General features: G+C 38.9%; 1 protein-coding gene across 4 annotated transcripts in view; it reads right to left on the bottom strand.

Annotated features, from left to right (window-relative positions):
• Window positions 1-18,012, bottom strand: part of RELN (reelin) — a 523,209-nt gene that overhangs the window by 100,535 nt on the left and 404,662 nt on the right. For all 4 annotated transcript variants that reach the window (XM_043462977.1, XM_043462976.1, XM_043462975.1 and 1 more), the window contains 3 exons: window positions 17,145-17,316; window positions 16,460-16,660; window positions 7,980-8,212 (listed from right to left, as the gene is read on the bottom strand). In XM_043462977.1, coding sequence (XP_043318912.1) covers window positions 7,980-8,212; window positions 16,460-16,660; window positions 17,145-17,316 — 606 coding nt within the window. The remainder of the gene's footprint in view (window positions 1-7,979; window positions 8,213-16,459; window positions 16,661-17,144; window positions 17,317-18,012) is intronic.

Below are 18,012 nucleotides of genomic sequence, written 5' to 3' on the forward strand. Positions count from 1 at the left end.
CACTGGTAACTGACAACAAACAAAAGAGGGACCTGGTCCCAGTGCTTCAAAACCCTGGAACACCAGTGGCCTGGGCTACTGTCCAGTCCTATTTCCCTCATAAGTTTTGAGGCTGCCAAACTAAAACTTGTCCCAGTTGCTTTCTAATATTTCCAATCCTTTCAACACATCTCTTTTCCTTTCAAATACATGGAAACCCACCTACATCTATAACTTCATAACAAGAAAACATCTCTTCCTTCTCGGTTCTACTAACATTAAAGAGGGAAGATAGATTAGACTATCTAAATACCAATTAATTATGTTGCCATTATTTATAGATTTTTGAGTGAATTCAGTCTCTAAGTAAAGAAGAGTAAAGAATCTTAAAGATTAATGAAGATTATCAAGGATAATTGTAGATAAAGATGGTTCCTTTTCTCCTCTATTATTATGAAAATAATATAGCAGTATCAGAGTACATTTCTTTCTGGCTCTTCAAATAACTATGGTAATTTGGCAACGCCGAATCATAACCCTGCCTTTTTTCTTCATTATTTTAAGTTATCTACATTTGGCAAATTTACAAATGTAGCCAACAATGTTGTTTACTAGGTTTAAAAAGTTTTTCAGTGATTAATTTCTATTAATGCAAGTCTTAACACATTTTTCAATGTGTCATAAGGAAGGTGAATGCATGTTTTATTTCCTTTGAAGTTAATTCAAAATGTATCAGTTTTAAGGCAAAAGACAACGGAATTGAAGATTAGCAAAACAAAGCAAAACCAAAAAATGAAAAGAAAAAAGAAAGTACAGTTGTAAAGCCATGGGCTTTAGGAAAACTCTTCCCAATGGAGTTATAATATTATTTAGCCTGTGAAGATATTTTTCCTTTCAAAGGAAATAAATGGAATTGGTGAAAGGCATCTTTTCCCAATTGTTTGTAATAAAATGGTAAGGCCTCTGTGCCCCTTCCAAAAGATAGGCTGTACATCCATAATAAAAAAGAAACACTTCAATTCCCTGGTAGAAGTCTTTTTAAATTAAAGTCACATTTGCCTTTTCTGTTTAAGTTTCTATAATAGAACCCAGAGAAACATGGATCTATAATTTCTGCCCCTCAGAAAGCAAAATTCCCCTTTGTCCTGCATGTTTCAGATAAGGTAGTAGAAGATAACACACTTTCTCTTTACTCCTTTCCCAATTGTCATCTTTGCTCAGAGGATGCCTGCGTGACTTGGAGAATCAGTTTCTACCCCTGTCCTTCGGCCCACCACACTTCAGAGGGGTGTTGCATCTGCCACTTAAACCAGGAAGGTAAGCGCCTGTGTACCGGCTTGTCTTGTGATGTGTGGTGGTGGAGCAGACATTGGGCAGAATATTAAGCAGCTGAGTTTCTAGCCCTTCCCAGAGATGCTGAATTTCTGCATTTGGCACAGAGAGCCAAGAGCAGACTGAGTGGCGGTATGGTTGGGGATGAGGGTCAGCAGGGAGGTACCAGCGCATATTTACCACCACCATGTCCCTCCTCTGTAGGCAAGAACCAAGAGAATTAACACGAGCACAAACTGTTCCTTTGAGAAAATCAGCTTTGAATTATTTGTAAAAGAACAATGTTCTAGTAACTATTATACCAGACCACCTGACCTGCCTCTTGAGAAATCTGTATGCAGGTCAGGAAGCAACAGTTAGAACTGGACATGGAACAACAGACTGGTTCCAAATAGGAAAAGGAGTACGTCAAGGCTGTATATTGTCACCCTGCTTATTTAACTTACATGCAGAGTACATCATGAGAAACGCTGGGCTGGAAGAAGCACAAGCTGGAATCAAGATTGCCGGGAGAAATATCAATAAACTCAGAGTTGCAGATGACACCACCCTTATGGCAGAGAGTGAAGAGGAACTGAAAAGCCTCTTGATGATAGTGAGAGAGGAGAGTGAAAAAGTTGGCCTAAAGCTTAACATTCAGAAAACTAAGATCATGGCATCTGGTCCCATCACCTCATGGGAAATAGATGGGGTGACAGTGGAAACAGTGTGAGACTTTAATTTTTTAGGCCCCAAAATCACTGCAGATGGTGACTGCAGCCATGAAATTAAAAGACGCTTACTCCTTGGAAGAAAAGTTATGACCAACCTAGATAGCATATTAAAAAGCAGAGACATTACTTTGCCAACAAAGGTCCGTCTGGTCAAGGCTATGGTTTTCCAGTAGTCATGTATGGATGTGAGAGTTGGACTGTGAAGAAAGCTGAGCGCTGAAGAATTGATGGTTTTGAACTGTGGTGTTGGAGAAGACTCTTGAGCGTCCCTTGGACTGCAAGGAGATCCAACCAGTCTATCCTTAAGGAGATCAGTCCTGGGTGTTCATTGGAAGGACTGATGCTGAAGCTGAAACTCCAACACTTCGGCCACCTCATGCGAAGAGTTGACTCATTGGAAAAGACCCTGATGCTGGGAGGGATTGGGTTCAGGAGGAGAAGGGGACGACAGAGGATGAGATGGCTGGATGGCATCCCCGACTCGATGAGCATTAGTTTGAATAAACTCCGGGAGTTGATGATGGACAGGGAGGCCTGGCATGCTGCGATTCATGGGATTGCAAAGAGTCGGACATGACTGAGCGACTGAACTGAACTGATAGGCATGTTGCTTTGCAGCAAAATAGTTCCAAATTTTAACAATTTTCACTTATAATTCTCAGCTTTCCAACACTGCATTTGGAGATATCTGAGTTTAACATACTGCAGAAGAAACAATAGCTCATTCGCTTGGGTTGAAGCAGTAACATATTTACTATTCTGTAGTAGAGAGCTCTCCATCACAAATGCCATCCCGAGCAAGTTGGATAGTATTCAAACAAACCAGGAAGCCAGATTCTAATGAACAAGATTTTGCCTTCCAAAAGCTGAGGTCTAAGAAAATATTGATAAATTGGAAGCCTCAAAATATTGGCTCATTTTGTGATAATAAGGACAGTCTTTTCTTATTTCTCAGATGTGGCTTTACCAACTGGGCGATTCTACTCAGCATCAAACGAACTGCAGTTTCAGATTCAACTCTATATTATCTGGCTTTGGGGTATCACACCAGCATTGTGTTCCTTGGCTCCTGATTCTATGGACTACTTTCAAAGCGATGTCTTCCAACATCCTGGTATTCTAGTCACGGCAGCAAATATTTACCCCTTATGCTCCCCAGCTTCATGACATGTTTCACATGTCTATTTGGAAAAGGTAAGGTTGGGCCACAGTTTCAGAAAACCAGAAAAGGTCAGTTTTCATTCCAATCCCAAAGAAAGGCAAAGACAAAGAATGCTCAAACTACCACACAATTGCACTCATCTCACACACTAGTAAAGTAATGCTCAAAATTCTCCAAGCCAGGCTTCAGCAATATGTGAACCATGAACTTCCAGATGTTCAAGCTGGGTTTAGAAAAGGCAGAGGAACAGAGATCAAACTGCCAACATCTGTTGGATTCTCAAAAAATCAAGAGAGCTCCAGAAAAACATCTATTTCTGTTTTATTGACTATGCCAAAGCCTATGACTGTGTGGATCACAGCACTGTAGAAAATTTTTAAAGAAATGGGAATACCAGACCACCTGAACTGCCTCTTGAGAAATCTGTATGCAGGTCAGGAAGCAACAGTTAGAATTGGTCATGGAACAACAGACTGGTTCCAAATTGGGAAAGGACTATGTCAAGGCTGTATATTGTCACTATGTTTATTTAACTTATATGCAGAGTACACCACGTGAAAGGCCAGGCTGGATGAAGCACAAGCTGGAATCAAGATTGCTGGGAGAAATATCAATAACCTCAGATATGCAGATGACACCTCCGTTATGGCAGAAAGTGAAGAAGAACTAAAGAGCCTCTTGATGAAAGTGAAAGAGGAGAGTGAAAAAGTTGGCTTAAAACTCAACATTCAGAAGACTAAGATCATGGCATCTGGTTCCATCACTTCATGGCAAATAGATGGGGAAACAGTGGAATCAGTGACAGACTCTTTTTTGGGGGGCTACAAAATCACTGCACATGGTGACTGCAGCCATGAAATTAAAAGACGCTTGCTCCTTGGAAGAAAAGTTATGACCAACCTAGACAGCTTATTAAAAAGCAGAGACATTACTTTGCCAACAAAGGTCCGTCTAGTCAAGGCTATGGTTTTTCCAGTTAGTCATGTATGGATATGAGAGTTGGACTATAAAGAAAGCTGAACACCGAAAAATTGATGCTTTTGAACTGTGGTGTTGGAGAAGACTCTTGAGAGTCCCTTGGACTGCAAGGAGATCCAACCAGTCCATCCTAAAGGAAATCAGTCCTGAATGTTCACTGAAAAGACTGATGCTGAAGCTGAAACTCCAATACTTTGGCCACCTGATGTGAAGAACTGACTCATTTGAAAAGACCCTCATGCTGAGAAAGACTGAAGGCAGAAGGAGAAGGGGATGACAGAGGATGAGATGGTTGGATGGCATCACTGACTCAATGGACATGAGTTTGAGTAAACTCCGGGAGTTAGTGACAGACAGGGAGTGCTTCAGTCCATGGTGTCGCAAAGAGTTGTACACGACTGAGCAACTGAAGTGAACAGTTTCAGAAAAACATGGGAAGAGAATGGCAGTGGTGGGGGTGAGGATTACAAGGGCTGCAATGTTACAATGCCCAGTTTGAGATGGGCAATAAGCAGGATGAAAGGGCTATTTAGCTCCAAAGGCAGATATGTCCTTATGGAAAAGGAAAGATGTCTCAGAGGATGAAGCCTATAGAGTAGAACAAACAGCTGAGAAGAACAAAAAATTAGGGAACTACTCACCAGTAGCAGAATTGTCAAACTTTCTGATCCTAGACATTGCCAGTAGAGAAGGGACCCTAGTAACAGCTCTCTTGTTGGCTTTCAGAATTCTGGTGAACCAGTGGTTGCTATGTGCTTCCCATTCTTTTCCTTTTCCTGAGTGGGCAGTGTTTATTATATTGTTATATATATTATTATTATATTATGTTTATCTTATCTTACTGTTGTATGTTGGGTAGGGGTGGGGTAGATAACTCTTTTTTTTTTTTCCTTTTCAGTTCCTAGATCTGTGAGTCATATCCAGGGAACCTTGACATGAGACAAGTGACTTAGAGCCTGATGCTATGATGGGACAAGCCTTTGAGGGTCTTGGGAGGAACATGAGTATGTTTTCATGGGGAACAGATGTGAATCAGAGGGCTAGGACAAACTATGTTAGGTTGTTACAACAATGCCTGGTAGCTCAGTTGGTAAAGAATCTGCCTGCATTGCAGGAGATTCCAGTTTGAATCCTGGGTTGGGAAGATCTTCTGGAGAATGGATAGGCTACCCACTCCAGTATTCTTGGGCTTCCCTGGTGGTTCAGCTGTTGTTAAGAATCCGCCTGCAATGCAGGAGACCTGGGTTCGATCCCTGGGTTGGGAAGATCCCCTGGAGAAGGGAAAGGCTACCCACTCCAGTATTCTGGCCTAGAGAAATCCATGAGCTGTATAATTCATGGGGTCACAAAGAGTTGGACACAACTGAGTAATTTTCACTTTCACGTGGATCACATCACCTTATGTATATCTTCTATAAGGTTTTTCTGCACGTCCTATCAAAAAGAGGAGTCTGTTTTCTCACTCTCTGTATCTAGACTTGCCTTGTGACTTGCTTTGATCCCTAGGGTGTGGCAGTAAGACAGGGTCAGGCAGCCTCTACTTTGTTTTTTTCTAAGGCTGAAACCACCCAACTGTGGATATTGTTATGAATGCTGGGGTGGATACTGGGATGAAAACCACAGAGAGAGAAAGGTCCTACTAATTTCAGACACTAGTCAACCTACAAATTGAACAAAGCTACATTATAAAGCTCGGAGAGACGAGCAGAAGAACTACCCAATCAATTCCATAAAACCATGAGAAATAATAAGCCACTGCTGTCTTAAGCCACTATGTTTTGGAGAGGAATGTTGCACAGCAATAGGCAACTGTAAAAATATTATCCTAGGCTCTACTGAGGGATATAAAAAAGGACTAATGATAGTTTTTAAAAAGTAATGCACCTATGCATTCCTCATCATTTTCCTTCCACTGGTTGAGAGGTAACAAGGTCTGGAATAGCTGCCTTGGATCCAGAGATATAAGTTGTGTGTTCAGAATGGCAGAGATACCCTGTCAGTTCTGAACTGCTCACCTTTGGACTATTATGCAGTAAAGAATGGATTTCTATCTTGTTTAAGCCTTGTTAAGCATCTGAATTTATTTTGCTTTTATAGTAGCTGGACTTGTATCCTAATTAAAGCATAACGCAAGTCAAATTATTAAATTTCACTAAAGAAGGTCAACTCATCAACTCTGGCACAAACCAAGTCATCTGAGTCTCTTTGATACACAACAAAGTACATTGGCATGTAGAGACAAAAAAAATTACTTATAAGTTGATCTTAGATCCAATGACTGATGAATTCTTTCTTGAAATAGTTGGCATTTAAAGATTATGCTCCAAAGTTTAGTAGATTACCACAGAAACTTATATATCCTGACCACACAAGTTTCTTACCTATCTGAGACGTCTGTATACTGAAATCTATGGTGCAGTTTCTGAAGGTATGCATATCTAATTAACAAGGGAGGCAGAGAACACAACCAGGATATCCAGCTAGATGTAAATCTGGTGATCAATTAGGTGAAAGATGATAGACAGAATGGTCTCTACAAACATTATAAATAAACCACTCCCATAGATTCTTAGCTTTTATCATTCGGTCAGTCAGGATGAGATAGGTTATGCTGATGTAACATGCAGCCCCCAGTCTCAGTGGGTTAACCCAACAAAAGTTTATTTCTGGCTTATGCTATATGTTCAGTATAGGTTGTAAGAAAGTCTGCTGATTGCAGAAATTCAAGGACCCAGACTGATGTAAGCTTCATCACAAAAGGTGCTTTCATGAAACAGTTAAGATTGGCAAAACACACATGGACTCAAAGTCATGTGTTTCATTTCCACTCACATTTCATTAGGCAATGCCTAACTTTACATTGTGTGGAGAAAGTATAGTCCTACCATATTCTAGGAAAAAAGTAAGGCTGGAAATAATGCTTAATGGCATTAATGAGTAGCTCAACCTCTATATTAAGTTACATCACCAGCAGTACAAATAGACCTATTATATCATCTCAGTTCTGCACAGAAATGCTTTGACTGAGTCACAATTGAATATTATGTTCTAGGATTCAATTAAAAAGTGTCCACTTGAAGAATGCTTCTTTATCTTTTGAAAAATTATAGTTAAGATACTGATCTTGATGTTACCTACTCCACCCAACACAAAGATATATATACACAATACAACTATATTTTAGAAAAAAGTACACTTAATTTTTTTAATCAGAATGTATATATTTTCTTTCTTCTTATTCAACAATGAGAACCAAATGACCCTATCTCCTGACCTCTCACACTTTGTCCTAGTTGCCAGGAAGCTAAAAGTTAAACTTGTTGACGTATTACAAAAACTAATTTGCTTCAAGTTCTTAATCCATTTAGCTCATGTTTCTGTCAATTGATTTAAAATCTTTTTCTCTATTGTATTAATATTTATCTTAATGATGAGATATATCTCAAATAGTCTATTCAAGAAGGCATTAAGTTAGAAAAAAGTCATGACATAGTGAAAGTCTGTTACATAATGCTTTATAACTCACTTAGCTTTTAAACATCTTCTGGTTAGTGATGTAATCCCAGTGCCCAGGACAGAACCTGGCACAGGTAGGTGGCTCAATAAGCATTTGTCGAATGAATGAATGGATGAGCAAGTTAGTAAACTTTTTCACAAATGTGTGTGTCATTTTCGTAAGAGCCATTACTTGGATAGATACTGCTAGAGGTTATGAATTCTCTTAGGTTATTGAGATACATGAAATGAAGATACTGAGATAAATTATGCTCCTTAGACATGGCAACTATGGCACATGGTAAGAATGGGCACTTTACCTGGATGCAAGAGACCTTGGAATAACAATGGTGATTCTTGTCCATTCTTCAAAGTCCCCCGTGTGGTACATGGTTGGTTCACTCAGTTCTCTGGAGTTTCCTTCGCATCCCTTGCCTGCGGAAGCTGGGTAACAGCCTTCTTTTACCAGAAACCAGGACATTCCAGCATCATGAGAGTACTGAAGAAGAACTGGGGCAGCACTGCTGAATTGATTGGCACACGCAATGTTCAGCTGTTAAAAAGAAAGACAGAATTACACAGGCTTTGGTTTCAAGACATCATTTAACAAATTAGATGCTACAGCAGTCAGGGTTCTTTCTACTGAGTTTGCACAAATTTACAATGATAAGACATGCAGCTCTCCAACCAAGGCCCTTTCACAGGGTCTGGAAATCTCTGTAAAAGCAATAGGTGCTATATCTTCTTCTTGGATTGATCCTTTGATCATTATGTAGTGTCCTTCTTTGTCTCTTTTCACAGCCTTTATTTTTTATTTTTATTTTTGCTTTTCTTTATTTTTTCATTTATTTTTATTAGTTGGAGGCTAATTACTTTACAATATTGTAGTGGGATCGGGATGGGGAATACATGTAAATCCATGGCTGATTCATGTCAATGTATGACAAAAACCACAGCCTTTATTTTAAAGTCTATTTTATCTGATATGAGTATTGCGACTCCTGCTTTCTTTTGGTCTCCGTTTGCGTGAAATATTTTTTTCCAGCCCTTCACTTATGTGTCCCTTGTTTTGAGGTGGGTCTCTTATAGACAGCATATATAGGGGTCTTGTTTTTTTTATCCATTCAGTCTTTGTCCTTTGGTTGGGGCATTCAACCCATTGACATTTAAGGTAATTATTGATAGGTATGGTCCCGTTGCCATTTACTTTGTTGTTTTGGGTTCATGTTTATACAACATTTCTGTGTTTCCTGTCTAGAGAAGATCCTTTAGCATTTGTTGAAGAGCTGGCTTAGTGGTGCTGAATTCTCTCAGCTTTTGCTTGTCTGTAAAGCTTTTGAATTCTCCTTCATATCTGAATGAGATCCTTGCTGGGTACAGTAATCTAGGTTGTAGGTTATTCTCTTTCATTACTTTAACTATGTCCTGCCATTCCCTTCTGGCCTGAAGGGTTTCTGTTGATAGATCAGCTGTTATCCTTATGGGAATCCCTTTGTGTGTTATTTGTTGTTTCTCCCTTGCTGCTTTTAATATTTGTTCTTTGTTAATTTGATTAATATGTGTCTTGGGGTGTTTCACCTTGGGTTTATCCTGTTTGGGACTCTCTGGGTTTCTTGGACTTGGGTGGCTATTTCCTTCCCCATTTTAGGGAAGTTTTCAGCTATTATCTCCTCGAGTATTTTCTCATGGCCTTTCTTTTTGTCTTCTTCTTCTGGGACTCCTATGATTCAAATGTTGGGGCGTTTCACATTGTCCCAGAGGTCCCTGAAGTTGTCCTCATTTCTTTTGATCCTTTTTTCTTTTTTCCTCTCTGCTTCATTTATTTCCACCATTTTATCTTCTACCTCACTTATCCTATCTTCTGTCTCCGTTATTCTACTCTTGGTTCCCTCCAGAGTGTTTTTGATCTCATTCATTGCATTATTCATTTTTAATTGACTCTTTTTTATTTCTTCTAGGTCCTTATTAAACATTTCTTTCATCTTCTCAATCTTTGTCTCCAGGCTGTTTATCTGTAACTCCATTCGTTTTCAAGATTTTGGATCATTTTTATTATCATTATTCTAAATTCTTTTCAGGTAGATTCCCTATCTCCTCCTCTTTTGTTTGACTTGGTGGGCATTTTTCATGTTCCTTTACCTGTTGGGTATTTCTTTGCCTTTTCATCTTGTTTAGATTGCTGTGTCTGGAGTGGGCTTTCTGTATTCTGGTGGTCTGTGGTTCCTTTTTATTGTGGAGGTTTCACCCAGTGGGTGGGGTTGGATGATTGGTTTGTCAAGGTTTCCTAGTTAGGGAAGCTTGCGTTGGTGTTCTGGTGCATGGAATTGGATTTCTTCTCTCTGGAGTGCAATGGAGTGTCCATTTGAGATGGGTCTATGTGTTAGGTGTGATTTTGGGCAGCCTGTATGTTGACGCTCACGCCTATGTTCCTGCATTGCTGGAGAATTTGCATGGTATGTCTTGCTCTGGAACTTACTGGCTCTTGGGTGGTGGTTGGTTTCAGTGTAGGTATGGAGGCTTTTGGATGGTCTCTTATTACTTAATGTTCCCTATAGTCAGGAGTTTTCTGGTGTTCTCAGGTTTTGGGCTTAAGTCTCCTGCCTCTGGATTTCAGTTTTATTCTTCCAGTAGTCTCAAGACTTCTCTAACTATACAGCACTGATAATAAAACTTCTAGGTTAATGGTGAAAAGATTCTCCACCATGAGGGACACCCAGAGAGGTTCACAGAGTTACATGAAGAAGAGGACAGGGAGACCAATCAAAAAATGGGACAAAGAACTAGAGAGACATTTCTCCAAAGAGGACATATAGATGGCTAACAAACACATGAAAAGATGCTCAACATCACTCATTATCAGAGAAATGCAAATCAAAACCACAATGAGGTACCATTACACGCCAGTCAGGATGGCTGCTATCCAAAAGTCTACAAGCAATAAATGCTGGAGAGGGTGTGGAGAAAAGGGAACCCTCTTACACTGTTGGTGGGAATGCAAACTAGTACAGCCGCTATGGAGAAACAGTGTGGAGATTCCTTAAAAAACTGGAAATAAAACTGCCATATGACCCAGCAATCCCACTTCTGGGCATACACACTGAGGAAACCAGATCTGAAAGAGACACGTGCACCCCAATGTTCATCGCAGCACTGTTTATAATAGCCAGGACATGGAAGCAACCTAGATGTCCATCAGCAGATGAATGGATAAGGAAGCTGTGGTACATATACACCACAGAATATTACTCAGCCATGAAAAAATTCATTTGAATCAGTTCTAATGAGATGGATGAAACTGGAGCCCATTATAAGAGTGAAGTAAGCCAGAAAGATAAAGACCAATACAGTATACTAACACATATATATAGAATTTAGAAAGATGGTAATGATAACCTTATATGCAAAACAGAAAAAGAGACGCAGATGTACAGAACAGCCTTTTGGACTTTGTGGGAGAAGGTGAGGGTGGGATGTTTAGAGAGAACAGCATCGAAACATGTATATTATCTATGGTGAAACAGATCACCAGCCCAGGTTGGATGCATGAGACAAGTGCTCGGGCCTGGTGCACTGGGAAGACCTAGAGGGATCGGGTAGAGAGGGAGGTGGGAGGGGGGATTGGGATGGGGAATACATGTAACTCCATGGCTGATTTATGTCAATGTATGACAAAACCCACTACAATATTGTAAAATAATTAGCCTCCAACTAATAAAAATAAATGAAAAAAAAAAAAAGCAATAGGTGCTTTTCAATAGAAAGCAGGACCAGGTGCCCATTTTGTAGACTTCTTGAGATTATAGGAGAGAAGAGAGAGCATAGATGTGATCAGAGTCTTGGGCAAAAGATGAGAAGCCAAGAAACTGTTTTCTTTTCCTTTCCCAGACTGAGGATACAAACAGAGGGAAGCATATAATAGAGAGCTGTCCTCTTTGGAACATGAAGGTCACTGAAGCTGTCCTCTGCTTTCAGGGGGACAGGCATCTTTATTCTGTTTTCTTACAAAAGCTCAGTAAGAAATCACTGTCAATTTATATGGAAGAATTAAATTTCTGTCACAGCATCAAATAAGCAACATAATCCAGAAATAAAACCATTGCTCTTCTATGCACTTGTGGAGATGATTGTCATCACAGGATTAAAAATATTCAAAAAATTGTAAAAAATGCAACCTATATCACAATGCTATAGCACAACCATTAAAAAAATAAATTTATTTATTTTTGGTTGTGCTGGGTCTTCGTTGCTGCGTGGGCTTTTCTCTAGTTGCGGTGAGCAGGGCTTTCTCTCTAGGTGTGGTGCCCAGGTTTCTCACTGAAGTGGCTTCTCTTATTGTGGAGCACAGACTATGGGCTGGAGGGATGCTTCAGTAGTTGCAACACGTGGGCTCAGTAGTTGTGGCTTCTGGGCTCTAGAGCACAGGCTAAATAGTTGTGGTGCACAGGATTAACTGCTCCGAGGCATGTGGATCTTCCTGGATCAGGGATTGAGCCCGTGTCTCCTACATTGTCGTGTGTGTATGTTAGTCACTCAGTTGTATCCAACTCTTTGCGACCCCATGGACTCTAGCCCCCCCAGGCTTCTCTGTCCTTGGAATTCTCCAGGCAAGAATACTGGAGCGAGCTGCCATTTCCTTCTCCAGGACTGGCAGGCAGATTCTTTACCACTGAGCCACCAGGGAAGCCCATAGCACAAACATTTTTTTCTGTTTTCTCTTCTAATCTTTATAAGGAAGCATACCAATATCTAGGAGTAGTATTAATGAATCAAAATGTAGAAACTGTGAATTTCCTATTTATATGTGTTCATTTTTAATCACTTAGATTCAAATAAATCAGTTTTACACAGCACTGAATGTTACTAAAGCTTTGGACAGTTTCTTTCTAAATTAATAAATATGTAAACGATTGTATTACTGTTTTAGTTTATATTTTTTAAAAATTGTAAATGTCAAACTCTTCCTGAAATTTAATCACATGCTGTCTTAGATCACACGATCTATTCATATGTTATTTCATTTGTTGGTTGGAGCCATCATAGGATTGTATAAGGCTTTATAACTAAGAATAGTCAAATTTTATAGAAAAAATAGAAGAACTCAAGAGAATATAATCATGACCAAAAAATAAAGGATGAAGGAAAGATGGGCCCCTAGGCAAATAAAATTGGGTCAGAGCTCAAGAGGTCAACCAGCTCATCCTTGTGACTGTAAAGTAGCTTGAGTCAGTCAGTCAAAAATGGGAAGAACACATATTTTCTTTAATTCCATGCTCCAAGCTAGAAAGCATCTCAGAAGGATTTATAATACGGCTAGGGGCAATTTTATTGTGATTCATTTATTCAAGTTTACATAGTTAAATGTCAAGAAAATAAAGACTTGACCCTCTAAGATGCAAGATCACCTCTTGTAACATAAACCCTTTTATTACATTACTTAGTTAGCATAGCCTTTGGCTGGCCTGTGGTGAGAGGAGTCACACTGGGCACACATAGTTAGCTTTCTGTCTTAGACTTATGGCTAAAGTAGGTAAGTCAATGGAGCTTTCAGTTCTGTGACAAGTTTGTGATTTTATTCTTTACGGACCATTTGGCCTGCTTCTTAACTGCTGATGTTTTCTAGAATTCAATTCTTGGCTTTCTTACCTTTTTACTCCATACAAGCTCCCTAATCTCATTCACAATCATAATTTCAGATTCCTTCTGAATCCCTATGACTCCCAGATACTCTCAGACTCTCCGAACAATGTACATAGCTGCTTCTTGTCTGTTTGTCTTTCAGCAATCCATGAGCATTTGTGCTCAGTCATGTTTGACTCTTTGCAACCCCATGGACTGTAGTTTGCCAGGCTCCATTGTCCATTGGATTTCCCAGGCAAGAATGCTGGAATGGGTTGCCAATTCCTTCTCCAGGGGATCCTTTCAACCCAGGGATCGAATCTGCATCTCCTGTCTTGGCAGGTGGATTCTTTTACCACTGAACCACCTGGGAAACCCTTAGCAATCCACAGGAATCCCTAAATCCCCAGGTCCAAGTCTTCTCATCATCCACCACCCTAAAACAAATCCTCCTATTCCTGAATTTCTGATTTCAGTGACTAGAGCCAGAAATATGGGAGTCGTTCTAGAATCCATTCTATCACCCAGTAGGTTACCCAAACCTGTTGACTGTGCACCTTTAACATCTTTCAGACCCATCTACTTATAGTCCCAGGCTATGCTTTAGTCTGGCCTCCTCATTTCTTATTTTGATGACTTCTCTAGCATTGTCACTTTACTCAAAATACACTCAGCAATCTGAGCACATCTGTCTGCCTCTTCCACTATCTCACAGGTCCAAGTTCCCATTATCTATTACTTGGATCACTGAAATAATTGTCTGGCCAGTCTTTTTATCTCTGCCTTTGACTCTGCCAGTGTACTCCCAACTCAGTTAACCTGCGTGATTTTTTAAAAGTCTAAGTCAGAGTATGTCACTCTTCTAGCTATTTTATGTAGTGTAGGTACAGTGTTAGTCACTCAGTCATATCTGACCCTATAGACCGTAGCCTACCAGGCTCCTCTGTCCATGGAATTCTCCAAGCAAGAATACTGGAGCAGGTTACCAGTCCCTTTTCCAGGGGCTCTTCCCAAACCAGGGATGAAACCCAAGTCTCCTGCATTGCAGGCGGATTCTTTATTATCTGAGTCACCAGGGAAGCCCGTTTCATGTAGAGCAGAAGTCAAAGTCTGATCTTTTTTTTTCTGCCAGTCTCCCCTTCCTCACTTTGCTTTAGTCACAGTGCGTCCTTGTGGTTTCTTGAACTTTTCCAAGCACATTCTTACTTTAAGGCATTTGTACTTTTTGTTCTCTCTGTTCTCTTTTGTTTTTTCTTTGTCAAACTCTCTATTCCTAGTTATTTTCATAGCCTAAAAATAAGCCTGGAGCATAGTAGAGGTTTTATAAATATTTGCTGAATAAATGAATGAATTTACTTGTTGATTCCAGTGTTTCCTCCTGTCAAGTCAATAGAATGATCCTTCTAAAACACAGGTCTGATTCTCACATTCAATGGATTAAACATCTTCCATGACTCATTGCTCTTGGATTAATATCTAAGTGACTTAGTGTATCATATAAAGCCCATTAGAATCAACCTTATCTTACCTCTATGGCAGGTACTCCAAACTCAAATTTCCAACGTTTCCATTCTCATTTGCACTTTCCTGTATTTTCACATAGTTGCACATTCTGTTCTAACTGAAATTTCCCACCCCCTCCATTTTGCAGTCTGCTACGTCTCTGTATTTCCAGAAACTTCCTATTTCAACTCATCCATCTATCCATTTAACTGACAGATAATTTTGGAGTACCTGCCACATGCCAGGAACCATGTCAGGTACTCCCACAGCATCAGAGCCTCTTTCTACCACAGCACTCCAGTGACTCTACTGCAACTGCTCACTTTTCTAGCTCACTTGCTAGTTTCTAAACTCCTTGAGGGCTTGGCTACATTTCTCATCTCTGTATTCCTAGCACTTAATGTTGACACAAGGCAGGCAGTCATCAAAACTTAACCAGCACTGTACCTTTTTGGACAAATAACATCAAGTTCTGATTACAGATTCCAAATATACATTAACAATTCCTAAATGACTCATATTACCTGCCTATTATCAACTGATAGCTACAAATCAACAATTTCTGCTGGTGTGATTCGAGAATTGAGACTTTTCTTAGGCATTTTGCATTATGTTTTGAAACATTTAATAATGTTTTCTCTATTTCGATTTTCAGAATCTAATACCTTCAGAATACCACCTTGCAGAGTTCAACACCTACACTATCATGATTTTGTGGTTAATTAATTAGAAAAAGTGCCAGGTGAGAAACTGCATACTATTCTGACAATGTATTGCCATTGCTGTTATTTTGCTCCCATTTTAGGCAGTACCAACAAATTAATATAGTTGTACACCGTTATTAATGGTTTTTCATGGCAATTTAGCATCAAAATCTAAACAGAGAAGAATAACATTTCACTAATCATCTTATTTATGACTCACTGCCTTGTTTACAGACCTCTGGAAATTATATTTGAAGAGCTTCCCATAAACATCTGATCTCTTTAATAATTCCATTTGTAAATTATTTAGCATCTGCATCCTGCCGTTATGTAAGGACCATGTAGTTGTGCTGGATCATTAAAAATGCATTACTCTCGACCCCAGAATTCACCAATGGGATTTTATTATAAACACAATGAAATTTTGATTAGGGTTTTGAAAAAAGAGCTTGTCAAAGTAAATACTTGCTATCCATGTTGACATGTTATCACAGCACTGAAAAATAAGCAGCTTTTAAGAGAACAGTGATAATTAAAGTAAAAATTTATTGAATCAAAGGAAAAGAAATTGTTTGAAAACCCCATAGTAAAAACATAAAATTACTTGCAAGTTTAAAAAGTACTAGTAAGCTGAAAAGGAGAACGTATCCATTACCATCCAAAAGCATGGGATTCATTAAGTCACAATCAGATTGAAATCCTCAAAGTAATCTTTCTTTTTAATTCTGATAGAGTTCCATGAGCACTTAAAGAAATACAATGACACAGCCACTTCTGGGGCTCATTAAAAACTGACAAGCTGTTTTCCTTATGGGTAAAGCTAAAAGGCTATGCCATTCCAAGACTGATGGAAACTGTTTGTTCAGATGAGTTCCTTCACTAACAGAAATATAAACATTTTGTGTTCTTTGTGAATTTCATTCACAAATCTGGAAGATGGTTGCTCCTTAATCTGCAAGAAGTTTATGCATAAATACCTTGAATTGCAGCACATATCCAGGTTTCAGAGTCAAATCTCGAGTTACTGCAAATCGGTCCCCATCTGATTTTCCAAACACCATGGCTGATGGCGTGGCAGAGCAGAAAGTTTCATTTTTAACCATTCCTTCATTAGCTAACATCAGCCACACACTCATTTGATTCATAGGGTAATCAAAAGCTGGTTTCTCATAAAAGTTCTAATAGAAACAATACAAACAACACAGAAAGGCAATTTGATAGCTCTGAAAAGAAGAAAGGAATTTTCAGTTTGTGACATGCTACTATTTGTATTACCATGTACTATTTGTATTACCATGTACTATTTGTGTTACATAAGAAAATAAACCAGACTCTCAAACTGTTTTTTAAACTTCCATGAAGTTTTTCTCCTGATTATTTAACAACTGAAAATATTTTGCCACTATATATCTAATTATTTTATAAACAAACTAATAATCACGCTTAATGAATTGGCCAAACTTTCTAGTCTTTTCTTACATTTTTTAACATCTAAATAATCTGTGAAAGAGTAGCATAGAGAGGTAAAAAAAAAATTAGTGCAAACACATAAAACCAAACTACACGTTCAAGTGTCAAGCACTAAATCCTTGGAGGAGTCAGTAATCCCATCCTCTTTTACAATTCTATGTCGTCCTGGAGTTCAGACATAATGAGAAATACCTGAGGTAAAGTTGGATTGACAACTGGGATGATCTGTTTTTGTTTCTCGGACAGAATGATGATGTCGTCAACTGCCCACTGGTCATAGTCCTCCCCCGAAAACACAGGCTGCCACCAGCGGAACCTGGTGCAGGGGGTCTTGGCAGCAGCTGGTAACTCAAGATAGACAAATCTGCATAAAAGCAAATCATTTAGTGCCAGGAAAGGAAAAACTTTGTTTTTCTTAGCAGCTGTTAAAATAACACTGGTAGCAACAAGAGAAAGTTTAGTTTTGCTTGATCTCTTGGTATTTTTGAGAAATTTCTCAGTTTAGACACATTAGACAAGAGGTTTAAAGTTGTAAGCAAGTTTAGTCTTGGTACTGGTTTCTCCATTTGTTATCGTATCTTTTGGAGGCAGATATTTCAACTAAGTTTGATTAACTGAACAATGTCTTTTGACTACCACGGCAATGGTCATAACATTTCTAAAGAAATCCTTAGAAAAAACTGCTCCCTTGTACATTATTGCATTAAAATAGCATTATTTTTTTTCAAAACAGTTCTTACTTTATTGAGGGAAAATATAAATAACCAGTAAAAATGAAACATAAACCAACCATAATCTACCACATGAGACTGGCCTCTGCTAACAGTTTGCTGTATACCATTCAAGCATGTATTCTTTTACACAGGTGAGATATATGTATAATTTTGTATCTTACAGTTAAAAAATTAACATTATATCATGAGCACATCCTCATGTCAGTAAACTTAGTTAAGATCATTTTACCATTTATATAATTTTTCATCACACAGATGTGCTACTATTTATCTCACCTTTCCTTATAAATAATTCTGTGATGAAAATCTATGCATATAGTTTTATG

Source organism: Cervus canadensis, chromosome 3 (assembly GCF_019320065.1).
Source record: "Cervus canadensis isolate Bull #8, Minnesota chromosome 3, ASM1932006v1, whole genome shotgun sequence".
NCBI lineage: Eukaryota > Metazoa > Chordata > Mammalia > Artiodactyla > Cervidae > Cervus > Cervus canadensis.